Source organism: Notamacropus eugenii, chromosome 1 (genome assembly GCF_028372415.1).
Source record: "Notamacropus eugenii isolate mMacEug1 chromosome 1, mMacEug1.pri_v2, whole genome shotgun sequence".
Taxonomy (NCBI): Eukaryota; Metazoa; Chordata; class Mammalia; order Diprotodontia; family Macropodidae; genus Notamacropus; species Notamacropus eugenii.
Window position 1 is genome coordinate 127821188 of NC_092872.1, and position 26851 is coordinate 127848038.

At 43.7% G+C, this 26851-nt stretch overlaps 1 protein-coding gene across 3 annotated transcripts in view; it reads right to left on the reverse strand.

Annotated features, from left to right (window-relative positions):
- IGDCC4 (immunoglobulin superfamily DCC subclass member 4) overlaps positions 1–26851 on the reverse strand; it is a 46068-nt gene that overhangs the window by 4197 nt on the left and 15020 nt on the right. For 2 of the 3 annotated variants that reach the window (XM_072614171.1, XM_072614162.1), the window contains 16 exons: positions 26264–26397; positions 24679–24819; positions 17695–17850; positions 16513–16926; positions 15475–15639; positions 14193–14330; positions 13215–13385; positions 12394–12633; positions 11956–12057; positions 11556–11739; positions 10790–10917; positions 5410–5580; positions 4878–5015; positions 4006–4111; positions 1801–2032; positions 765–926 (listed from right to left, as the gene is read on the reverse strand). In XM_072614171.1, the coding sequence (XP_072470272.1) occupies positions 765–926; positions 1801–2032; positions 4006–4111; positions 4878–5015; positions 5410–5580; positions 10790–10917; positions 11556–11739; positions 11956–12057; positions 12394–12633; positions 13215–13385; positions 14193–14330; positions 15475–15639; positions 16513–16926; positions 17695–17850; positions 24679–24819; positions 26264–26397 (2782 nt within the window). The remainder of the gene's footprint in view (positions 1–764; positions 927–1800; positions 2033–4005; positions 4112–4877; positions 5016–5409; positions 5581–10789; positions 10918–11555; positions 11740–11955; positions 12058–12393; positions 12634–13214; positions 13386–14192; positions 14331–15474; positions 15640–16512; positions 16927–17694; positions 17851–24678; positions 24820–26263; positions 26398–26851) is intronic. The other variant, XM_072614182.1, reaches the window with a different exon arrangement.

A 26851-nucleotide genomic window follows, 5' to 3' on the forward strand; every position in this document is an offset into this window, starting at 1 on the left:
TCAGTTTCCGCATCTGTAAAATAAGGATAATAACCTATCTTACAGAATTGTGAAGAAAGCTCATTGTCATTCTCGGCTCATAGGTTCTAGGGGACTTAAGGACCATCTCATCCAATTTTCTTTTTACAGATAAGAAAACTGAAGCCCAGGAAGATTTAGTCACTTGATCAAAGTTACATAGGGGCCAAATAGCAGAACACAGATTAAATTCAGGTCTTCTGACTCCAGTACTCCATTCTGCCTTCTCATTAAAACCTGAACGTGCTATAAAAATCAGAATCATTTGGACATGCATCAAACAGGTACGGCTAGGAGATAGACGTCAGTTGTCCCAATCCCCATGTCCTCTGGAGAGGAACTCCAGAACCAAACTGGAGGGGGGAGGAGGCTGAGATTGTGAGGTCTCAAACATGCCCATATAGTTTTGAGGCCAGTCTGGAGGTTCATGTACCTTTATAATACACTGAGCAACCTAGGCTGGAGGAAAGAGGTGCAAAGAGGTCCCCAAATGAAACCCACTTCTTTCAGAAACTCTGCCTATATATCCATGTGTCCTTCTCCATAAACATATTCATTTCAAGGGGAAGACTCCTGGAATCTAGGTAATTCATGAATCCCATGGACTTCTAGATAACAGGTTTAGATAATGAGATACCTCTTTATCCCAAAAAAAGAGTTAATGGGTGATACCAGATGAGGGCTATTCCTACCCACCAAATGCGCAGCCAAACCCTCACCACTCCCACTTTGCCATATACACTAACCATCATGGCATCATACATCAGGGCCTGAAGTAGCAAGGTCTGCCCTGCTCCAGCTGGGGGTAGCAGGGCTTGGGTCAGAGCAGGGTTAGCCCCTGTCTGAGGTGTCCCACATCCAGCCCAGGTTCCTGACCAGCTCAGCCCTCCAGACTGAGCCCATGTGACCTGCAGGTAAAGGGTAAAAGACTGGTCAGTGTTCAAAGTCAAAGCTAGATTCTGCTACAGGGAAGGGATGGAGTGAACAGAAGCAGTGTGTGAGGGAGCCTGAAAGGTGCAATTTATAGGTGAAAGATGTGCTTTTGCATGGGCCTTAAAATATAGAGGATAAAAACTAGGAGATCAAGCTGACTGGCTCTTTCCTGATGGGAAAGATGTTAGGAATGGCTCTACTGGGAGAGACTTTAGGGCAGGGGTCAATGTGTGGGAGGGGACAGGATAGGAAAGGAGAGGGATCTGTTTTACATTGGGAAAGGCATCTGGTTAAATCTCCAGAGCCTGAAGTGGAGGTGTGGGGCACGATAAGGGAATCAGAGCTTTGGGGGAAGGGAGGAAGTTTGGGTGACTGATTAGGATCCAAAACATTATATTCCTACTTTAAGTTTATGCCATTTGCTATTGAACCCATTTCAGACGTGATCACTGTCTGCAGGGGAGGCAGTGGGTAGAGTAGAAGGAAGGACTAACAAGAAGTTGAATCTACTGGGGAGGGGAGGAATTGACCTTGGAGGTCATCCCAGTTTTTTTGGGTGGGGCTCATGATCACTAAGTGTTATCCATGGTGTCTATATGGAGCCTTCCCACTCTGTGAGAACCAAATTGGCCAAATTTGCCAGAGGGATGGTGGCCCATCTGCTTTCTCTTCCTCCACTGACATCTGGCCCAGAGGAAAAGGAAATTATTACTTAGCACATGCTGTACTCTGCCACCCCCTGGTGTCCTAGGAGAGAACTGACACATAGGAGTAGTCTGAGGAAGCCACCAAACTGTTGGGGATATGGTCAACCTGGGGCTCTTGTGGACAAGGGTCCCCAAATGTCACCTTTCTCTTGGTGTGGGCTCGACCTTCAATACCACCACCCATGAGGCTGTGCACTTCAGCTCCCTCATCGAAATCTGGAAAAGGAGAGAGGGATCCATCCTGGAGCCGAGGGTGAGGACATACGAGGGACTCAAGCTCATGGGCAGCAGGTGGACTAGGTGGACCCAGCTGGGCACGGGAGTAAAGTCGAGGGTTCTCAGCAGTGGGAGAGGTCAGGCCAGGGAGCGATTCCCTGTGGAGGAAGAGAGTTGGAGAAAAAGGCAAAGGAATAAGAGGGTGTGTTTGAGGTGTGTGTGTAGAGAGGTAGAAATCTTGAAAAAATCCAGAAGCCATTGGAGTCTGAGCAAATGGATCATAAATCTTTGAAGTGGCTCCCGAATGAACTATGATATATTCCCCTGGTGAAGAATTCTCATGTTTTTATTTCATTTCCAATAAGAAACAATTTCTCAGTTGGAAGAGTCCTCAGCAATGATCTATTCTAAGCCACATCTGAAGCAGAAAATCATCGTCCTAACAACTGGATAGGTCCAAAGACAAAGACCAGATTCTATCATTATGGAGGAGTAGATAGAGTGATGAATGTGGTTTAGAAGGACCTGGATTTGAATCCTGCCTCAGACACTATCTGTGTGACCCTGGGCAAGTCATTTAACTTCTCTTAATCTCCGTTTCTTCATCCGTAAAATGAACTCAGTGACCTCGAAGGCTCTTCCAGGTTAAATCTATGATTTTACCTAACCTGGTCTGTGTGAATGGATGGCATCTCCACGTGGGAGCCATTGTCCCTTTCCCACCTATCCTGGAAAAGCTCTCTCTTCTGAACCCAGGCTGGGGTGAGGTGAGGGATGGTAGAGAAGGAAGTGGTAGAGTCTGTCTTGGATAAAGAAGATACCTTACCAATATGGAAATATACTTCGCATAATTTCACATGCTGCTTGTCTTCCTACATGGGCATGGGTAGGAGCAGAGGTGGGGACAGAATTTGGAACTAAAAATTTTTTTTTAAAAGTTTAAAATAAATTTATTAAAAGAAAAATATAAATTAAAAAAGAAGATGCCTTTAACTTGATTCACATTCCCTTGATTTCAGATTAAGCCCCAAAGCTAGACAGAAGGAAGTGCTGATTCCTCTTTCTGTCTATCCCCACTGGCTGAGGCCAAATATCTCATTGACCCGAAGGGCTAGCCAGGGCTGTATTTTACTAGGTAACTGTGTACCTAAGGGAATTATTCAACTTGGAAACACATAATATCAACTTTTTCTGTTTCCTCTAGCCCCTTCTCTTTTTCTAATCTCTTCCTTAAATGCTGATCCAAGATGACAGAGAGGACAAAGGAGGAGGGAGAAAGCTTCTTTTGTCTGCTTTCATCAATTGTGTCCTATGGAGAGTGATGTCATCATGTCATTGAGATCCTCTCCACCAAAATAGGGTGTAGGGTAAGGAACCTAGAAGGAACCAGTGTTTTTTATTGTTTGTCCTTGGTTCTCAAAGAGGACCACGACATCATGGAGGTGATGCCATAACTTGTAAGCGAATTGAATTCAAGTGAGACAGGGCTGTGCAAAGTCACCAGCCTCACTTTCTCCTCCAGAGCCACCTGGGTCCAGTGGCCAGATATAGATCAAGATGACTGGAGAAGACCCTGGAGCCAGTGAACCAGTGACAATGAAGATGGATGGGGGGTATGACCAAAGAAATTCTGGGGCAGACCCTTCAAAGTAATAGTGGATGCTTCCAGACTCCATCTTCCATTTGATAATCATCATTAATGGTTCCTCCAGTCCAGCGTCTGATCTTGGATGCGGATGTCCCAGGACCATTTGGAGAGAGGTCATGATTTCACTCCTTGATATCATCTCAAGCTAGGGTTATCTCCAAACACACTATTCCTTTTATAAGGGAATTCTTATAAGGATATCCATCCCTAGGCTCTCATCCAGGAGTTATCTAAACCTTTTGTGGAAGCTACTTACATTTCCCCGTTAGAATACAAGTGCCTTGAGGGAAGGACCTGTGTTTTTTGGGGTTCTTTGTATCCCCAATTCTTAGAACAATGTCTAGCATACAGTAAGCACTCACTATGTGCTTGTTGACTGATGGTCACTCTTCGGGGTTATGTTTTATGGAGGAGGAGGAGAAAGAGGAGAAAGGCTGAGGAACCTCTGATTTATACACCTCATTCCCTATCTCATCTCCTCACCTGTGGGAGTTGTTTCGGAGGCCAGCACACATGCAGGCAAGGAGGCAGAGGAGGCCCAGGCAGACACCCACAATGATGCCTGTGACCGAGTGCACATCCAGGACATCTGGAAGATGGAAGAGAGAGACTGGGCAATCACAATACCATAGTCTGTAGAAAGTTCCTGGCATTTAAGATATCTTGAGGGTCCTTATATCTCCCATGGGAAGACCCAGAATACGTCCTTAACATATAAACATGGGTAACACTGATTTTTGGCAACATGTCAAACAGGTCAGGTTGGAAGAGTCCTTAACCCAGCCCTGGTCTACCATGGGACTTTTGGCATGCCCTGGACATCCAGAAGATGACATTTCTGGAAAATATTCTAAATCAATCTCCCAGTGAAACAACTGCCCTCCCTTTGCCTGCCAAATCAAACTGGTCTCCAAATGAAGCCATTAACCCCCTCCCCCCACAACAAATGGCCTCCTAATGAAATCTGTCTTCCCACCAATCCAGAGTCCTAAACTAACTTAGTCCCTAGATCCCACCACCAAATGAGACCCTCAGTTAGAATTAGTTTTCCTACCAAAGAGATCTCCTGAATCAAAAAGCCTCCAGATTGAAACAGGTCTCTCAATCAAACTAATCTATTCATCAAACCAGAAGGGCAATTGCCTAAAATGAATCAGGGTTAATCTTGTCTCAACATAAGAGACTAGGTGAAATGACCTTGGGGTAGGGGAAGAGAAGGATGTCACTTGTTCAAGTCTTCTGTGATTTCAGAACTAGTTCCTGAAAGGTATATGTCTTAGGTTCCTTCTGGATATCCCTCCCTATTTCCTCTAAAGCCCTGTGAAATATGTTCTCTCCCCTTCCCCAACCCATACCTGAAAGCTTCTCCTGCAGTGTGAGAACATCCTGCAGACCAGAGAATGGCCCTGGTCCCACCTCTGTCCGTGCTCCCATCTTGAAGAAATACCTAGTATCACTTTCCAGCCCATGTACCTCAGCACTAAAGATGTTTCCTAGGGGAGAGCATGAAAAGCAGAGACAGAAGTGTTGGCTGGTGGTGAATGGGGATGGTCATAGAAAGAAGCCTTCTGAAAAGCTCTGCTACTTTTCCCCACCCCTGTCACACCCCCATCAGTCAACCTCTGCGCCTGTTTCACAAGGAGGCGTTCAAACCAGCCTCACCACTCCCCACCCCACCCCAGCATCTTGCTCCTAACTAAATCATCAACAACAAGACAGGCTTTGGTTAAACAGCTGAAAGAATTTCCTAAGCTCTGAAATGAGCTGGAGAGTTCCCCCCTAAAGATGAATCAACATCTGGGCCTATTGTGGAGGAAGATGGAAGAGATGGGACAGCTTACAGCTGCCTGAGAAGACTTTGTGGGCTGGGAGACCCCAGCCACTCACCATCTGTAGTGAGCAGAGTCCACAGGTGGTCAGGCTTTGAGTGGTTGGAGCTATAAAGGATCAGATACTCCACGATCACTCCATTGGGCTCCACCGGCGGACACCAGCGGAGTCGAACTGTAGATGGGGTGAGAGGGCTTAGGCGAAGGTCAGAAGGAGGGGTTGAGGGCCCTGTGTAAAAGTTAGAAGGGGAAAACAGTAAAGGGCACAGTAACTAAGGCTTAAACATTGAAGGGGGGCGTGGCATTAAAGGAAGTAGAAAGGGATGCTGACCACCTACTAGATGGGAAGAGGCATCATAAAGGACCCTACAGACTGTGGAACAAGAGACAGGGGTACAGGGATATATGGTGTATTATAGTGGAAATAGTAATGGTCTGAAGTTAAGTGACTTGAGTGCATTCTAGTCCTGACTCTGTCACTAACTTCCTGGTGAATCTTTAGATTCATTTCACTGGGTCTCAGTTTTCCCATCTGTAAAACAGATGGGAAACAGTAAACAAACAGTAACAGTAATGTAAAACAGTAACATCTTCATAAGGTTTCAATAAGGATCATGTCTATCAAAGTACTTCGGAAAACAAAGAGTTTCCATGTAATCCTTCTGCACTTTCCAAATAATGGAAATGTAACCTGCAAGTACAGACATAATAGAAATGAGCTGTGCATGACATTGAGATTCAAATTTATTGAAGTTTTGGATAACCAAATCACACAATAGTACACAGTACAATTTATTTCCTATCCAGTGATCAACAAATCAACCAACCTTAGGACACTACATTCAGCAGAACTGAGGCCCATATCAGCCAGTCCAAGAGAAGCAGGCAGCTTGGCATAATGGACAGAGCTGGCCTCAAAGTCAGGAAACCTGGGTTCAAGTCTTCTCACTGATATGTATTTGCTGGACAAATCACTTCACCTTTTGCTGCTCTGGGCAACTCTTTTAAGACTATATGTTACAGAGAAGGTGGCCAGCTTGCATTGGTAGAGGGACTTTCCTGATCTGGGAGTTCTCTATACAATAAAAGCCTGTGTCCAGTCCCTATCAGCAGTGCTAAGAAAATTTAATTTGCCTTTAAATGCCATTTTACAGATGGATTCTGTCATGTTGTCAGCCTGTTAATAACATTTTGAAGTTCAAAAACCGCTAAAGGACTTTCTGAGCAGGTCCTATGGAAAGTGTAAATGTGACAGATGAGTTATGATTACCATTGTCATGAGAGCAGTGTAGTGCAGTGGTTGGAGAGGGGAAGGTCCAGCTTCAAACTCAGTGGGTCTGACTCATACCAGCACTGAGCAAGGCACTTCATCTCCATTTCAGATGACTCCCTAAACCTATATTACAGCTGAATTCTCAATCTGCATTAATAGAGAGAAATCCAAACACTACTGAAGCCTCAGATATGGATATACACCATTACCACAGCCAGAGGCAGTCAGGTGGTACAGTGGATGAAGCACTGTCTGGAGTCATGACAACCTGAGTTCAAATCTGACCTCAGATGCATCTTAGCTGTGTGACCCTAGAAAAGTCATTTAACTTCTGTTTTCCTCAGTTTGTTCAACTGTAAAAGGAGAACCTACTCCCAGGGTTGTTGTACAGTGCCTGGCACATAGTAAGTGTTCAGTAAACACTTACTCCCTTCCCTAATGTTTGCGTAGGGCTGTATTTTCATTTAGTGTCTCGGGGCTCTAATTGATCCCAGGATAGAATGGGACAGATTATAACTGAGCTGGTGATTCCCCCATCCATATTGGTCCCCCTGCATCTACTGTCTCTCCTTTCCAATCCAGCCTGCACAGAGGAGGAATTGATAGTTTTAAAGCACAATTTGACCAGGTCACTTTCTTACTCTAGAAGCTCCCATGACTTCCTTTCCTCTGGAGGATAAAATACAAATTCCTTTGTTTGGCATTTAAAGCCTTTCACAATCTGGTTCTAGCCTATCTTTCCATGCTGATTCCACATGGCTCCCTCTCACACACCCTGTGGTGTTTCTCAATGTGTGTTCTGGGGACTTCTGGGTACCTGGAGATCAAGGGATCCTTCAGGGGGTCCATGACACCAAAAATGTTTTCATAATAATACTAAGATATTTAAATATCTAACATGATAAATATTAATAGCTACAACCCACATACACCAAAGTTCTCTGGGGTCCTCAAGAATTTTTTTTAGAGCATATAAAGGTCCTGGGATCAAAAGTTTGAGGACCACACAGCAAGTCACATTGTGCCATGACTGACTTTGATAGACTTAGTTCTTCTCAACAATGCAAGGACCTAAAGCAATTCCAAAGGACTCATGATGGAAAATGCCATCCACATCCAGAGAAAGAGCTATGGAGTCGGAATGCAGATGGAAGCAGACTATTTCCTTTTTGTTTGGTTTTGGTTTTTTCTTTCTCATGGTTCCTCCCTTTTGTTCTAATTCTTCTATACAACGTGACTAATGTGAAAATATGTTTAATAGGAATTTACATGTAGAGCCTATATTGGATCACTTGCATTGTCTTGGGGATGGGAAAGAGGTGGAGAAAATGTAAAACTTATGGAAGTGAATGCTGAAAACTAAAAACAAATTAATTTATAAAAAAAAGTTTGAGAACTATTGCTCTAGTCAAAATGGCCTGCTTGCTGGTCCCCACAGACAACTTTCAACTCCAGCCTCCATATCTTTGCATAGACTATCCACCATAGTGGCCATGCTCTCTCCTCATTTCTGACTCTCAGGGCCCTTCAAGGCTTGGTTCATGTGCCAGTTTCTTGAAAAGGCCTTTCCTGGTTCCTCTAGTGGTTAATGTCCCCCTTCCTATCACTATATTTACTTATCAATATCCACAGTGTATTCTCCTCCTTATCACTGTGTATATGCTTTGCATACATTCTATATTTACTTATCAACATCCATGGTGTATTCTCCTCCTTATCACTGGATGTATGGTTTGCATACATTCTATATTTACTGATCAATATCTATGGTGTATTCTTCCAGCAGAATAAAATTTCTTGAGAGTGGGACTGTCCCACATTTGTATCTGTAGCCCCACATCAAACACAGTGTGTGGCACATAGTAAATTCATAAAACATGTTTGTTGACTGGTATATTTCCATACTCCTCCACAGGGAGTCAACTCAGTATGTTGCCAGTAGATCATGGGAAGACATGGATCATAGATTATGAGCTTGCAGGGATCTTAGATCTGATGTATTTCAGTTCCCTCATTTTATAGACAAGGAAACTAGAAACCAGAGAAATTAAGTAAGTTGCCTGAGGTCAACAGGCAGTAAATGAAGAGTTGAGACTTGCATCTAGGTTCTCAACTCCAAATCTACTGTTTTTTCCACCACACTGTGAAGTCTTCCTTTAGGTCGTTTAAAATATTTCCTAGGTACCAATGTAGCACTTGGGCTATCCATCTGTCATTCCTTGCCCTTGATAAATGACTGGCCTACCTTGTTTTCTGATCATAGGACATATTTTATACTACTTTTAATGCTCAAGTCTCACTACTGAAAAGATGCTGGAGCCACTTAAATATGCCATTTGTCTCTCTATTGACCTTTGGGTCATCCACAATTTTTATTCTTCAGGTATAGTGATGCTCTAGGATCCACAGACAAATATCATCTCTGAAAGAAGATTCATATTTGTGTTCATCTTAATCTGGATCTTTCCTCTAGTAATGCAAACAGAAAATCCATCCATCCCCGTCTATCCTGTGCAATTCTTGCCCATGTCTTCTAATAAGTTTACTGCAAGGGGCCAACCCATGGTCCTAAGAGCCTTCTTCAATTTCTCTTGGTGTTGCACAGGTACTAGTGGTACATACATATTATCCTGCTCTTACCACATGCTCAGCCCACTTTTCTTTTTTCCATCATATGTTTCCCGAATGACATCTTTCTTTAGTTCTTCAAAGTTCCTTATTTTTCATATGTTATGGCCAGCTACCACCTACCATGTGTCTCTCTACTGGCCTCTGAGTGATCTTCACTTTTAATTCTTTGGAGGCTGTGTTCCATGACTTGAAATCATTTAGAAAAGTAGGCTATTAGACTATCCATATAAAACAGATGGGCCTTTATTTCTGGGAGAAGTTTGAGGTCCTTACAGGAGCTTTGCAACTTCTTGAAGGCAATTCAGCTTGCTTTTCCACTTTTATTTGCTTTGGGTCTGAACTCATTATCCATTTACACTTTGTCATATATACATATCTTATCCAAAATATCACTGTATATAGATGTAGATAGGTAGATATATGACAGAAGAGCTCTATTTGTCTAAATGTATGTCATAATCTGAACGATAAACATCTTCATCCATTTGGTTTTTCCTGAGTGGATGCTCAGGTCAAACTCTTGAGTGGTCATGGATTTCATCCAGAAAGTCTCTGTAATGCTCCAAATCTTGATAGGATTCTATGCACAAAGGGAAGCATCTATATGACTTCTCTAAGCATAAGAACTTTTTCTTCAATTTGTATTCTGTGATAGATCTGTTCCATGACAAAGTGAATACCTTTGACCAGCATAAGCCTTCCTCAATAGAGGGCTTACAGCCTTCCTGGTAACTCCATGCTCCATCAGCAGTTCTGCTTGACTTTCACTGCACAAAACAACATGCCCCTGCCAGGCATCTCTTCGCTCTTCTCCTCCGTAACACACCCCACCCCCAGCTTTTCAGGATCTTCTCCCATTTGATCATAAGTTCCTCAAAGGCAGGGACTGTCTTTTTCATATTTGTATGTGCCTGGAACATAGCAGGCACTTAATAAATGTTTACTGAATTCAACTGAAAATAAATCTTAGTTTCAGGTCCTTTTGGATGTTAATAATCAGAAAATTCACTGTACAAAACAATCCTTGTGTTTACTTCTGTCCAAAAATGTTGTATCATCTTAACATACCGGGGGAGTCTTACACAGGCAAAGACTTGGAGGAAGAGCCACTGCTTTGTTCTCTAGGTCAAATAAAAAAAATCCACAAACAGGAAACACACCAGCAAATGGTATCTTTTTCACCTTTCAGTTGACCGTGGCTGAAGAAATCATTTACAGAAACTTGTCTGTTCCCTTTTCCTATTTGACCCTCCTAACATCCTTGTGAGGAAGGCAAAGATTATCATTCCCATTTTACAGGTGATAAAAGTGAGGGCTGGGGAGAGTAGGTGACTTTCCAAAGTTGAGTTAGATAAGCTAGTAAGTGGGCAAGCCGAGATTAGAACTCCTGACTCCAAGGCAGGTAAACTCTTTCTATTACACCATAAAGTCATTGTCATCAAGAATCTCAAGGTGGCTGACTCAGGCCCTGAAAAGAGACTAGGGACCTGGAGAGAATGAAGGGGATGAGGGAGGCAGTTATGGAGTTACTCACTGTCAGGCAGAGTAGAACGTTCCACGACAGAACCAAATGGGCCATCCACACCCACGCCGTGGGACTGCACTGCAAACTCATACTTGGTGAATGGCTTCAGCCCCCCAATGAGGATGTCCTCACCAGAGCTGTCAAGGCAAGAACTCCACTAAGCACTGAGACTGACCCCCGCCCATCACTGGAGCCTGTCCAACCAGTCCCCCACTCTCCTCCTTGAGGCAGAGACTTCTACAAGCACTCAGCTCTGGCACAAGGGTGCCCTGCCCCGGTCACACCAGTGATAGGAACCCTGGGTACATTCACATTTGCATTTATTTTCTTACTTGAAATTTCAACTCTAAGTTACCTCCTCTGGGCACATTCAATAGGTTAACCCAGCTTTTATTTTATACCCAAACAGTGCAATGCCTGACCTATCCTCTCTCAACATGATTTTGTCATCACTATATGTGGGTATATGTATATCCTGTCCCCTCCTCTATGAGGCAGATATTATGTCCCCTTCAACAGACTGGGAGCTCCCACAATGGTGAAGACATTGTTCTGTAACATGTACTCAAGTACTAAGTACAGGAGGGATTCCTTTTCTTTTCCTACACATTCACTGTTCCAGAGGACATGATGGCCCTGGTTATAGCCCCCTGATCATCTTTACTCTCTGGAGAAGTGAGGGAGTAGTGATGGCTTCCTGTATCCCTCACCCCACATCTCCTGCCCATCACTCCCTGGGTCCCCTTACCCATATTCACGCTCTCTGTTCCCTTACCTGGTGTAGTAAGTGACCAAAGAGGCATTCCTAAGTCCCCAAGGGCTGAAACGAACTGTGTAGTTGACAATTTTGACTGTGGTGAAGTCTGGCTTCTTCCACCGAAGCCAGATGGATGTGGAGCTGTTGGACTCTGCATGTACATGGGCTGGGGGCAGGGGTGGGCTCTTTTGGACGGGTGGGTCTGTTGGAGAGGAAACAGGGAGTGGGGAGAATGAGGGGCTCAGTCCAAGAGGGTAGGCCATGTAGACTTCTCCTAACTACTCCAAATGTTCAAGGGAACATCTGGAAATCCAGATCCTGGGGTCCCAGTTCCCATTCTACCGCTAATGATGACTCTGGTGCTAAAGTGGTGAAAACAGGAGGAGAGCCAACCTCCAATACCCAGCCAAACTCTTACCTGCTGCAGGTGCCCTCTCTGTCTTGCCTTTCCACACAGCTGCGTAGCCATCTTCACGCTTGTTGAAAGCAACAAGCTTCACTTCATACAGTCGTCCAGGTGCTAGAGAAGGCACAGAGATCATTGAACAGAGACCCTGGTCCCTGACCCACAGATCTTGACTCTTGATCCCTAAGTCCACTGACCCAACTTGATCTCCAAGATTCCTACAATCAAAGATCCCAAGTTCTGACCTCCACCCACCCATCCACCCATCACTAGTTAGAGATTCTGACCCTTGCCTTCTGGTATCACTGACCTGGGAATGTCCCTGAATTCCACTCCCCAGATTCATGGATCCCTCAAGTTGAGCATTTGGGGAGGGGGCACAAAGGGAGGGATGTGTAAGTTTCCCTACCCTTAAAGGGCTCCTGCCCTCCCTGCCCATTCCTTCCTCACCTAGCTGAGTTAACTCATACTGCTTCACTTTTTTCTTGAGTCTGACAGGCCCCACGTCCCAGACCTGGTCCCCACGACTCCCACCGCCAGAAGACCTCTCTTCACTTGTCTCCTCAGCTCCCACTTCCCTCCAGTACAGCTTGTAGCCTGAGATCTGGATAGGGTGAGGGGGCGGCTGCCATGTTACCACCAAACTCTCCATCCTTGCCCTGACCTTCAAATCTGAGGGAGCAAAGGGGACTGGGTACAGAACGGATGAGGAAGGGAGAGAGTGGATAAAGGAGGAAAATGGATTCAGAAATGGCAGAGAACAAAAGGGAGGGAATTGAATGTTTAGAGGAGACAGAGGAAGAAACAGAGGTTGGGGTAGGAAAAAAAGCATTTAATGAGTCTTGATGCTTATTCCAATGAAGATTTACATGAATTCCTCCTTTCTGGTTCTCTGGGGGCTACCTTCCTCCCAGTTAAACACAGTGCTCATCTCCAAAACCATTCTAGAGCAAGGCTAAAAATATAGTCATATTTTATAGACTGTTCATCTGCTCTGGCACCTAAGCTCCTATTAGAAGGATCACTTTTTTTGGACTTGGATCTTTGACTTTGATAAGGATATACATCAAACCATATATGAAAACACTCTCTGACATAAATTCATACATTCTCATATACATATGCTCATAATATATGAAAAACCACCCACCCCACAATAAGTACCCATGCAGACATGTATAAACATACTATAAGATCTTGTACCCACACATACATATAATCCCCTCCCTTCAAGCCCCCACACCCCCAGCACATCCCTCTGCTCTCCATACTGTGAGTCTGGTTTTCTGTATTGGGTGTTCGGTGCTGTGTCCATTGGGAGGGGTTCCCGTAGCCTGCGCTGGTACCCGCAGCGATGCGCACCCTGTACACTTTGTTGGGTTGTAATGAGTATAACATGAGCTGTGTCTCATTCCCAGAAACCTCAGTGGAAAAAACTTGATCTGTTAAAGGCAGAAAAAGGATACGAGTTAGCAACAGCTTTGGAACCCTGACACTAGACCCTCACTTGGACTCCCAGTTACTTGGCCCTGGACACCAAGACTCTAGGCCCTTGAACATGTAGATGCAAGTTCAAGAGTAAAGTTCAAGGCTTGCCTGACCTGGAGAAGTATCATTGCTCCATACCGCTTTCCCCTTCCAAGGTGGGGATCCTCAATGAAATCCTCATCCTCTATACCTACTAAGCTAGGGTATAGGAAGATACCTCCCCAGCCCCATAACATAGGACTGTCTACCACTTCAGAGCCAGGGCATAGTGGGGCTAAAGGGAAAAGATAGGGAGGTGGGAAGTCTCAAGTTCCTATCTCTGTCCTCCTGTCTACATCGCCCCCAAACCCAGAAGCCAGAATCTCCTAACTTACAGGAGGCCCTAAACCCCATCCATACTATCACTTGATCTTACCCATATTCCCATTGGGGCTTAGTAAATGTTTTTCATTCATTCATTCATTCATTTTCTCATTCAGTGTACCTACAGAGATCATTTCCTCAGTCCTACCCTAACTTACTCCACTTCCCCTTCTCTTGGTCTCCCCCAGCTTACCCTTCCCTTTTTCCCTCTCCCACATGACCCTACAGCACTCTTCCCCAATTTCTCCTGCTACAGGCCACTTTCACTAACCTGCCCAATTCCACGCTGCAAGGAATCCCACATATCACATGCCACTCTATGCACCAATCACCCTCCAATCTAACATTAACACTCCTCTTCAACCAAGCCAGGACAGAGCCAGACGCCTTACACTCACCTTCTCTTAATGTGCAGTAGTCAATCTTATATTTCACAACTTTCCCATTGCTCAGGGAGGGTGGCAAAGGCAGCCAGGTCACTTGGATGTCCCCGGGAGTAGTGCTTGACAAAGAAAGCTGAGGGGCAGCACTGGGGACTGAGAACCAAGGGTTAGTGTGAGGTTCATCAGATAGGGGTCCAGAGAAATAAAGCAACCTATCCAAAGTCACAGTGTGCTAGTGAAAGAGTCAGACTAAAACCTACAAGTAGAAAAGCCAACCTGGGGAAAACCGAAACAGCTGGAGGAGGTGATGCCTGAGGTGTCTAGACCAGCATGGTCAAACTCAGAACTGGAAGTCACTAAACCCATCCATAAGGCTCCCTGTGGGCTACATATTGACTTAGTTCAAAAATGTAATGCTATCTCTGGATTTTTTTTGTTTATTTTTATTTATTTTGTTATATTAATTTTTTTATTTTGTTAAATATTTCCCAACTACATTTTAATTTGATTTGGGAGACATATAGGACCACCACATCCTGGACCAATGTGTCAAACTCAAACAGAAATGAGACCACTAAATCATAAATAAGGAACCTGATATGGATTGTACATTGACTCGGAAAACTGCATATTAATATTCTCTATGATGTATTTTCATTTTGGTAAATATTTCCCCACCACATTTTAATGTGGTTCAGCCACACTTGAGAGTTTTGTGGGACAGAAGCCAGAGACTTTGACACAACTGAGTCTACTATTGAAGGAGAAACCAGGAAGTCGGTGGGTCCCTAGTCTTAGTGAGAAACCTGAGAAATGGGGCTTGGGAAGCACCTGTCTGAGAGCCCATTTCTTGCCTTCCATAGCCTGGTTTCAGGGCTAATTGCTCAGCTGAAAGCCAGCTCAGGTTAAAAGTTGCTTAGAAGGAACCTAGAGAGATGGCGTGGTGGGAAAGAGCCCTGGCCTGAAAGCTAGGAGAACGGTGCTCCAAATGCAACTTTGTCTCTAATGCACTGTTTGACTTTCAACAAGTCATTGCATTTTCCTGGATCTCAGTGTCCTTGTCTATTATATGGAACTGGTCACACCTGCTTTACCCACTCACCGCACACGGCTGCTGAGAAGAGAAGAGAAGATGATGGACAGAAAAGTGCTTTGTCAAGGGAAAGGTTTTAAACAAGTTTTAGGAAGTACTGTGACCCATTGTTGAGGTTAAGGGCATCTCTCAGACTCCTCCCCCCGGCCAAGTCCCATCCCCCTACTCATCCCCCACAAGGGATCCGTGGCTCAGTGACCGTACCATCATCCAGGGTATGGACGAGGGCAGGGGCTGAGGTGCGGCTAGCGCCCAGCTGGGAATAGGCCACCACGTAGAACTCATAGTCAGTGTCTGGGTCCAGGTCTCGCACCTGCATCTCTGTGGTGTCATTGTTGACAGCAAACTGGTACTCCACGTTGTCTGTGCCTGGGAGATCAGGGATCAAGAAGGGAGGTGACAGAGGGAAAGGGAAGGACATGAAAAATCCTCCAAAGGCAACTGGACACAAGTTCAACCTCAGACCTGAACACTTCTTCCAGAGGCTGGCCAGAGTTAGAGGAGGTTACCTAGGCCAGTGTTCTGCATCTAATAAGAGCCATAATTATACCATTCCTGATAAACTGGTGGTGGGGGTGAGGGTGGGGAGGATAAATGTTGCTTTTAATGGTCTCCTGGGATTGAAAATGCATAACCTTCCTCAGCTGCTGCCTGTCCTCCTAAGGTCTAACTGAATTTCTTTTACTGTCATAAATAGGTTGAGTGAGGATGGAGGACACCCTAGGAACTCTAATAAGGATTCTAAGAATATCACAAAATTCCCCTGTAACAAAACAAAATCTGTTTCTAAAAACAACTATTTTTCAGATCAGAACCAGAGAATTCCCCCCACATCCAGCTTTGAAAGCCATTAAAAAAAGATCATACAATCCAGCCCCTTACTTCCTAGGTGGACTGCCCTTCCCTTAGCCCACACAGTCCTGAAAGTCCTGAAAGATCCCCCAAAGCCTCCCAGTATCCTCTGGTCCAGTCTCTCCTACCCATTGCAGCACCAGGTAATTCCTCCCAAAATATATCCTCTATTGCCACCCAAACCCTACTCCCACTCACTGGTTTCTCCAGAGGGAGGAAGACAAACACTGAGCGGGCATCATTCCTTCTTAAGAATCCCCAAAGATCCTTAGACCTAAGCTTTCCTTCCCCCACTCCCCTACTTCTCATAAGGCAATTCTTTCTGATTTTAATCTAAATCCCTCTATTTCTCTTTATGGTGACCTAGCTGGATATGACAAGAAGACATACCCAGTGCCTTCTGGTAGTGAAGCGAAAAGCCAATGATCTGCTCACTGTGCAGCTCTGGCCGCTCCCAGGACACCAGAACTGAGGTACTGGTCAGTGGGGTGGCAGCCACCCTAGTAGGGGCACTGGGAAGCCCCTCTCGGACAACGACAGCCAGGCGAGCTGTGGCACATGCTGTCCCCAGTCTGTTCTTGGCCACACACTGGTAGTAGCCAGCATCCTCCAGGCCAATCTGTGTGATGACCAAGCTGCCTCCGCCAGCCTGGATCTTGACCCTTCCGTTGGACAGCAGCGGTTCCCCGTTCCGTAACCAGTGCAGTGTTGGTGTTGGTTCACCCTCCGCCCGGCACACGAAACGAGCTGTGCTTGCCCTCGTACGGGAGATGGTCTCTGGGGCCTGGGAGATGACGGGGGATGCTGGGAAGGACAAACACTGACTGTCTCCTTTCAGGCCAGGCACCTTACCCAGCCCCTAACCTCTTCTCCTCACAGGCCCATCCTATCCAGACATAGTCTACTCCCCAGCTCATTCCTCCAGCCTCACTCTAACTTATTCAGGCCATGCTACCTTTCCCTATTAGCCACAACCCTCCCCAATCCTTCCTAATTTTATCCCATCCAATTTCCCTTATTCGTCCCAGATACTTCTCTGCAGCCTTCCACCCCATCATACCTCTTCCCACCATTTACTCCCTCTCTGGAGTAAATAATTTCTTTCCTTTTTCCATCTTAGATTTTAATAATAATAATAGTTTCCCAAGAACTCACTCTCTAGCTTCATCTTACCTTACCTCCCAAACTACTCCTTCCTGAACTATCTCTGAACTATCTGACTTCCTCTATCCTTTCTCCTTCAGTCATTGCCCCCAACCCCTACTGTTTCTGTTCCAGATGTCCACTCCCACTCCAACCTTTATTTCTTTTTTTTATAAATTTAATTTCATTTTAGTTTCAGTTCAGAATTCACTTTTTCTACATAAATCTTCCCTAAACTCATCCTATTTACCTGTCTAAGATTCCCCCATACGACAGTTCAAGTCACACCACTTCCTTCCTCCTTAACTGCTTCTCACAATTCAGTACCAGACCACCTACTTCCCAAATCCCCTTTCCTTTAATTGCTCCCATCATAAGACCACCCCAATCTTTTTGACCTCCTACCCTCTTCCAGCCCCCCACCCTCACCCAGCACCCGGAGTTCAGCAGCAGCTGTGACAAAATGTCGGGTACGGGGCTTGTTGGCTCTGCAGACGTAGACGCCAGAGTGGTGGGGCTGAGTGTGTGTGATCAAAAGGTTGGTACGGCCAAGGACGATAACATCTGTAGAAATTGGCTTCCCATCTGGAGTTAGAGAGGAGAGGAGAGACATCCACTGAAGAGGAGGGGATGGGAACTTCTTCTGAAACTTTCCCCAAACCTCCTCCAGAGCTCAGGTACCTCAGATAGTCTGGTCAAGTGGACACATGTTCTAGTTTCACTTCCTCAACCACAGAAAGCAGAGAACTAGCTAAGGACACATTCTTCCCTATCTATCTTAAGCCAGGATTAGACTAAAGGTTTTTCTGGTACAACTGTAGCCATGGGGACTAGGAACTTTAAAAATGTACAGGTATCAGTGACACTTTCTATGGAAGTAAAGAACTGGAAACAAACCAGATGTCCATCAAATTCTGGATAAATCAACTGTGGCACATGAAAGTAATAGAATATTACTGTGCATTTTGTGGGAAATGTGGCCTGAACCAGATTAAAATGTAGTTAATATCTGATTTTAATGTATTGATTTACTAATAAAAATTATAGAAACATGGTTTTCCAAGTCAATATACAGCCTGCAAAGATCCTTATGTATACTTTCGTGGCCCCTGTGTCAATTTTAACACCACTGCTCTAAGAAATGATCAATAGAAACAGTCAGAGAAACATGGGAAGATTTCTATGAACTGACACAAAGTGAAATAGACAGAATTAGAAAAATATACAACAGTATAAATGTAAAGAAACAGAACAAAACAAACCTGGGTGTTCTATTCTTTTAACAAGAAAGATTGTTTTCAAAGAAGAGATGAGAAAACGTATCTTTGCGCCCTTCTTTACAGAGGTGGGGGATTATGGGTACAGCATATTGCATATACTGAGACAGCTAGGTAGTATAGTGGAGAGAGTGCAGGACTTAGAATCAGGAAGACTTGAGTTCAAATCCTGCCTCAAACACTCAAGTGACCCTAGGCAAGTCACTTGGCTTCTGTCTACCTCAGTTTCCTCATCTGTAAAATGGGGATAATAGTAACATCAACCTTACAGGGTTATTGTGAGGATCAAACAAGTCAACCTAAGCAAAGTGCTTTACAAACTTTAAAGCATTATAGAAATATCAGCTATTTTTACTATCCCACTCGGTTAATCTGTTGGTTAGCTCTGCTAAACTGCCTTTTCTTCTTTTTCTCATTGTTTTTTGCTTTTGTTATGAGGTATGACTCAATGGGTATGGAAAGGGAGAGGAATATGTTCAGAAACAAAGGTGATATAAAAATAAAAGATTCTAATAAAATTATTTTTTAATTTCTTTTTAAAAATTTTAAGTTTTAAATTCTATCTCTTCCTCCTCCCTCCTCCACCTATTGAGAAGGCAGCAAGCAATATATCAATTATGTATGTGAAGTCATGCAAAACATATTCCCATATAAATTAATTTTTTTAAATGTATGTGTGTGAAATAGATTGAAAGCATTTTAAATGCTTCTTGTCCTCAGGCACTTACTGTCCATCCCTCTCCTAATCTCATTTCATAATGTTTAGGGATATTTGGGAACCACTGAAAAGCCCAATTAAAATATCAGGCAAATGTTTCTCAGGATCCCAGATAACAAGATGACTGTCACGATATTACAAGTGTGTGAGTCTGGGAGTTAGCAGGATGTGAGTTTTAGAGCTGACTCCATCACTAACCAGCTCCATCACTTTAAACAAACCATTTAATCTCTTTCTTCGTATGTCAAATGAGATCTTTCCATTTACAGAGTGCTTTCCTCACACAGTAACCCTGTGAGGTGGATTCTAAAATGGTTCCCATTTTAGAGATGAGAAAGCTAAGGTTAAGGAGAGTTTAAGTGACCTGCTAGAAAGTATTAGACATGGATCTCAAATACAGGTCTTCCAAATCTAAGTCAGGTGTTTTTTCTGATAATAACATCATATCACATGATATGTGTTTTTATGGAACAAAAATCACCTAAGTCCTACACTGATATCCCATCATGGTGGGGAGTTGACCCTGGGCTTTCAAAAGTTATTCCAATATAGCATAAACTGTGGAAGGTTCACAGGCTCATAGATATAAAGCTGAAAGGGACCTCAGAGGCTATATATTCCAAACTCTCCCTCACTTTACAGATGAAGTAATTGAGGCCAGCAGAGGTGGTGATTTGCCCAAGATTATATGGATAATAAGTGACAGAGGTACAATGGCATTGAAATCTAACTCTTCTGACTCCAGGGTCAGTCCTTTCCAATGCCAAATATGTCTCAGTGATAAACCATACCTACTGTTTGAGTTTCTGCCTAGATGCAGGTGGGAAAGATCATCAACTGGGGCTGCCAAAAAAAAAAAAAAAAAGCAAAATGGCCCTAGTATGGCTTCCTTTTCCTTCTGTGGTGATGGCAACAGAAAAGTGGTCAAAAAGGGAACCAACGGTACTAGGAACAACAGTTTATATTCATTTAACTGCTGGCTTTCTAGATTCCAGAATTTGTTCTACATTTTGCATGTTTTTAAAAATCAATTCAAGGGAAAGGATTTTATAGGATGCGTCTTTGTATCCCCAGGACCCAGCACAATGCTTCCTATGTTGCAGGTACTTGATAAACGCTGGTTGAATAGTCTGGTGGAGTTAAATCATTGCCCAGGGTGGCACAAATGGAAAGAAGCAATACTAGAATCTTCAGGGAAGCTAAAACTTGCAGCTAGATGGGAAGACGGCTTCTAGGTGCTTCTCTGAGAGGCAAATGAAGGAGGCGAGATAGGGGGACACTGGGTGATCTCATCTTACAGCATTTGTGACAAATGTGAGCAAAGAGACTGCCATGAAATCAAATAATTGGAGACTGGAAAAAATCCGATAAGGACTGCTGTGTTCTGCCACTGACAGACAGCTGGATGTCTCAAGTTTTGCCTTATAAGAGAAGGATAAATCATTCAAATCTGATTTGAACAAAGAAGAGCCCTGCCAGAGAGGGGAAAGGAGAAAGGAAGGGAAGGGAATGAGCATCTTACACAGCACCGACCAAACGCTCATTTCATCCACATCACAACCCTGATAGGTTGGTGCTGTTACTACCCCCATTTTACAGATGAGGAAACAGTTTAAGTGACTGGACCAGAGCCACGGAACTAAGAACTATCCAAGGCTAGAGTTAAACTCAGGTCTTCCTGACTCCAGGCCCGGTGCTCTGTCCATTGCACCACCCAGGAGGGCCGTTAGAACTCAATAGGAGCTGAGTATAAAGATGGCAAGAGACGCAATCAGATGTTAGGACAGCTTTAATTGCCATAGAATAGAGCTGAACCCAGCATTTTTATCCTTGGAGAGAGGTCTTGATGCTCTCTATTGCCCCCCTCTGGTGTGAGAGAGAAAAGCAGAGAGGGAAAGAAACATTATAGCTGCCTTGCCAAGGCTGAGGGCCACACAGAACTGTATCCTTTTACAACATATTACACTGGTGTAAAATTTTCTCAGAACCTTTTAAAGGATGTTTGTGAGTTAGAAGAGCTTGCTATCATCTCATCAGTTCAAAAACAGGAGAGGAACAGATTTGTCCAACAGGACAGCAGTAAGGACCAGAAAGGGGGCAGCTAGCAGAGAGGTAGGAAAAAGGAAGAAGCATTTACATAGCACCTACTGTTTGCCAGGCACCGCGTTAAGGGCTTTAGAAAATTATCTCCTTTGATCTTTGGAATGACTCTTAGAGATAGTGCTGTTATTTACCTCCTTTTATAGTTGAGGAAACTGAGGCCAAAAGAAACCCTTGCCCAGGGTCACACAGCAAGTTAGTATCTGAGGCCGAATTTGCACTCAGGTCTTCCTATCTCTAGGATCAACACGTGTCACCTAGTTATCCCTAAAGATATTCATGTCTTTGGTCAAGAAATTGTCCTAAAGCTATGTAAGCTGTCCTAAAAATATGTGTATCCCTCCCTAGTGTGCCTCCCTGCTAAGTCTCTGTAAGTGTGTTCACTCTTCTCTATGGATGCTACAAGCATCAGTGGAAGAGGCTGATGCAGTTTTATGTGTGGACTGTGACGTTTTCATTATTCCTGACTTCCGTGGCCCAGTGTAGTTATCTCATCTTTTCCCAGCTGATCTCCTGACTTCATCTTTGTCTCTACTAATTCATCTTCTTACAAGACTGCATTAACTCTGAAACTCATACCTCCTCAGCCCCTTCCCCAAAGCCAGCCCAGCAGTCCTTCTTTCCTTCTGACTGGAGAGGGTGGAGGGCAGACATTATGAGAACGGGTCAGATCCTTCAGATCCTCCAGCACAGCTGGCTGCAGATCTTTATAATGCACCACACACACACATTGGGGACTCTTTTCCCTCCTTTATTTTCTGTATAGTTATATGTATGAATATCTCATGTCTTTTATAGAATGCAAGCTCCTTAAAGGTAGGGACTGTTTCATTTGTATACCTCATACCTACAACACTGCCTGTAATGTAGGAGAAGAAACTTAATAAATACTCGTATATTTAAAAAAAGAATCCTCAAAATGTAAATAAAATTGACTAATAAATTGATGTAAGAAGAGGCAGAAGGCCTGATGAACATGATGAACACTGAACATCACTAAAAAAAACTGAAATGAACTAAACCTTTATAAGAAATGAGTGACTACCAATGTGGGAATCATGCACTTCTGTGCAAATGGAACTAGTTAGAATAAAGGTCAAAATCAACCTCAAAAGAGAAGAAAAAATATAGATATAATTTACCAGAAAGACACTGCATACACCATTACAATATCTCTAACACAGGGACAGCTAGGTGGTGCAGTGGATAGAGCACCAGTGCAGGAGTCAGGAGGACCTGAGTTCAAATCTCACCTCAGACACTTGACACTCACTAGCTGTGTGACCTTGGGCCAGTCACTTAACCTCAATTGCCTCATCCTGGGTCATCTCCAGTCATCCTGATGAACAACTGGTCACTGATTCAGATAGCTCTAGAGAAGAAGTGAGGCTGGTGACCTGTACAGCCCTCACTCTCTCAAAACAAAGTCAAGTGCAAGTCATGTCATCATTTCTCTGATGGCATAGTCTTCTTTGGCAATGAAGGACGAACACATATCTCTAACACAACCTACTTAAACAAACTGTCTGTGAAAAATGAGATCAAGATAAAAATAAAGACATTTGATCTGCTTATCACCATATAACCAATGTAAAACCTCAAAAGCCCAGAAACCACTTCAGGAACTGGACAACCAAGGACAACGCCAATTTAGAGAACAAGCACCTTGTGAATGAGGATGGCAGAAGGTTATAAGAAGTAATACCTCATAAAAGAGCAAAAAGAACTGGAGGAGAAAATAAGCCTGCAGAAAACTGAGCATGAGATCCACAAACCCGATCGTTTCAAGAGTGTTCAGGAAGGAAACCTAAGGGACAACATATAGATGCGAAACTGACCAGATTTCCTTGCATTTCTGTGGTGATGCATCCCATCACATTTAGACCTTAATAACTCAGTACCTAACATGCCATCTGAGAAAGTGGAAATGGAACTCTATAAGATAAAATCAGAAAAAACAGCTGGATACAACCAATCCACAATAGAGATAATGTAATCTTGAAGTTCCTCAGATGTTGATTTTCAGTATCTATGAAGAAGAGGAAGATGATATTAAAAGAATGGAGGGAAATCATAGGATTGTGGCCAGAAGATGTGGATTTGAGGTATTAAGATATTAATATGATTCCCCCTCAAAGGTATTATCCCTATTTTTATAGAGGAGGAAACTGACAGTCAGTTGAAGTGATTTCCCCCAAATAATATGACTAGTAGTTGGCAGACCCAGATTTATTGGATTTTTAATTTTTTGAGAGTAGTGTTTTTGTTTTTTTATCTTCATATGTCCTGCATTTAGTCTAGTACCTTGTACACTGTAGGTACTTAATAAATGGTGACTGTATTGAACTGAACTTATTCTTCTGACTCCCAAGGCCACATTTTTTCAGTTACTCTACCGAAAATGTTTATCGCCGTCTTCCTACCTGCCCCATCTACCTCACAGGGACCACACAGAGATGCAAAACTGACCAGATTTTCCTACATTTCTATGGTGATGTAGGGATGAGGGCCAAACAATAATTAAACAAGAAGATGGAAGGGGCGATCTCTTGCTTACTCTCCAGGTTCCAGTTAACTGGCATTCACCAAGGACCACTTTGGACTTTAAGCTATCATTCCTATCTATATATCTGTATATTTATATAAATATATCTATTTATATATACATTTGTGTATGTCTAGAGAGCAGGTGCTCTATTTTTGTATCCCCCTCAGTAGCTAACACATTGCCCTAAACATGGTAGGCCCTGAAGAACTACTAGTTGATCAAATGATTCCTTAGGAAAGATGAAAGCAATTGTGATATATAGACAAAAGATCAATAAAGTGTGCTTTTTTTTTAAGATAAAAGCACTCTATAGATGGAAAGCCTTAGGATAAAAGGATCAAAGATTTATGGCTGCAGGGCATCTTTCAAGATCATTTAGCCCAACACTCATTTTACAAAGGAGAAAACAGAGGCTTAGAGAAGGGATTTACAGATATTAGGAGGCAGAATTGGAATTTCAACCCTAGTCCTCTGACTTGAGACCCAGCATTCTTTCTATCGGACCATATTGGATTTATTGGAGTAGGATGTAGCTTTCTACATCCATCTTCCTAATATCCATCTTTTCCCAATAGGGATGTTTGAGAGAGGGGCTGTCAGTAATGTCAGCTCAACCCTTACTCAACATGGCCCAGCCCACCCCTAATCTTGACTCTGACTAGTTGTTCTTCAGCTAATTCCATAGGTTCTAGGGGAAGACCCTGAGGCTCCATACTATTCTCTCCCAGGATGTTCCCTGCCTCTGCAATAACTTCCCTGCCTCCACTCACCCTGTCGGATCCAAGACACAAAGGGGGTAGGGTCAGCTGAAGCCATGCACTCCATCACCACACTCTGACCAGCGACTACTGTGGTGTTCTCTGGAGCAGCCACAATGGTCACATCCCCAACACTAGGGGGATAGAGGGAACCTGGAAAAATGTGGAAGAGACAAGTATCATTATACTTAAAACTTTTCCAAATGTATTCCCACCCCCATTTTATCTTACTTGATCCTTGTAAACAACCTTGTGAAGCAGAGAGGGCAAAGGTTCTCTCCTCCCAACTCATTTGGGACAAATAGGGAAACTGAGGTGCAGAAAATGATTTACTTGAGGTCACACACTTAATGAGAGGTGTGGAACTAGAACACACGCCTCCTCACTCAAGTCTGCTCTGTTAGAGAGTTGAAAGTGAGATATCCTATCCCCAATTCAACATTCAGAGAAACTAGTAAACTAATTTCAGATAACTTCTTCTCCTCTCTAGTCCCATTTTGGGCCCAGGAAAGAAGAAAAGTAAAGAATTTCAAAGACTGAGTTTTCCTATCAAGTTCTGGGCTGCAGCTCCCAAAGACAGTGCGCTAGTCTTGATTCGTCCGGCAGATGGAAGCAGAGACAGACCCAGAAGAGGCCAAGGGACCAGAGATGAGATACAGAGACATCCCTTTCCCAACAGGTGGATTCCATTTAGAGGAGATCTAGACCCTTACTTAGCCTGGGTTCAGGGATTAGAGGAGGCTGGAAGGGGTAGGGAAAGAATCAATTTACCTGGAGGCAGAGGAATAGATTAGTGAGGGCTGAGGGAGAGACAGGGGAGGAGAAAGGGAAGACAGGTCGGGGAATTTGAGACTTTGATAGTTTAAGCAGAGATATATTCAGACTGGAGAACAAGAGGGAGAGAAGGACTCCTAAACTTTCCAAAGACATCCCAGAGTATAATCCTTTAAATCTCAGGTTGTCAGCAACTGAGCACGTGAACTGAATTGGGAGAGGTAGGGGGGGAAGGTAGGCGAATAGGAGAATGTTACACAAGGTTGGGGGAGGGGAAGGTCAGATAACTGCTTTCCTCAGTCTCACTTCATCACTTCTCCCCATTGCAGATGTTCCCCTTATCCAAAAGAGACAAAAGGGGGTGATGTGAGGTGGTACAGAAAGCTGTGGATTAGTACTGACCTTGGGCTTTGGCTTCTTCATCTGTAAAATGGGCTAGCAATACATACCTCCATGAAGGAAGGAAGCTACATTTGGTTTAATCCAGTTCAAATTTATTAAGCACCTACTTTGTATCACTTATGAGCTCCTAGTACTAATTTAGGGAACTTTAACCTTTTCTGTGTTTGTGTCACAGACCCCTCTGGCAATCTAGCAAAGCCTATGGACCCCTTCTCAGAATATTCACAGCAAATAAATGCTAAATTTCAGTTAGAGGGCAGAAGTAATTTTTTTCCCATCCAATTTCACAGATCCCCCGAAATTCATCCAAAGACCACTTGAGGTTCAGTAAATCCCAAATTCAGAATCCCTGTTTTATGACCAGTGACTTTATGATAGCCCAACATCACGGCCACATAACTCCAAACGCCAACTCCCTCACCTTTGTGGACAATGAGGACAGCATCATGGCTGTAGCGCTGATGGTAAGCATTGGTGGCCACACAGTGGTAGACCCCTGCATCACTTTCCTGCACATCTACAATCTGCAGGACACCGTTGGGAAGAGTGATGAGTCTAGGAGAAGAAACAAATTGTGAGATGGGCAAGAAGAGGCAGAATAAGTCATTGTTACTACAGAATCTCAGGATTGGAAGGGGACCCCAGAAGCCATCTAGTCTTGTACAAAAATCCATTCTGACATGTGATCCTCTAGCATTTGTTTAATGACCTCTTAGTAAGGAGAAACCTACTACCTTATAAGGCAGAGCATTGTACCTTTTGATACCCTAATAATTAGGAAATTTCCCCTTAAATTCCCATATTAGAGTCACTAATGGGCTAGGAAATATGGGAGAGAGAGGGGCCATTGTGTCCTCAGAAGGTCCCAGCTAAAATGCCTATTACCTAGAAGGGAGTAAAAAAGACCAAAGAGTCTTCTCTTAGCACCTTTCCACTGGCAAAAGCTATTTTTACATTGGAAAAAACATAGAAAGTATTGCCCTGAGATGATGAAATGTGGGATAGGAAA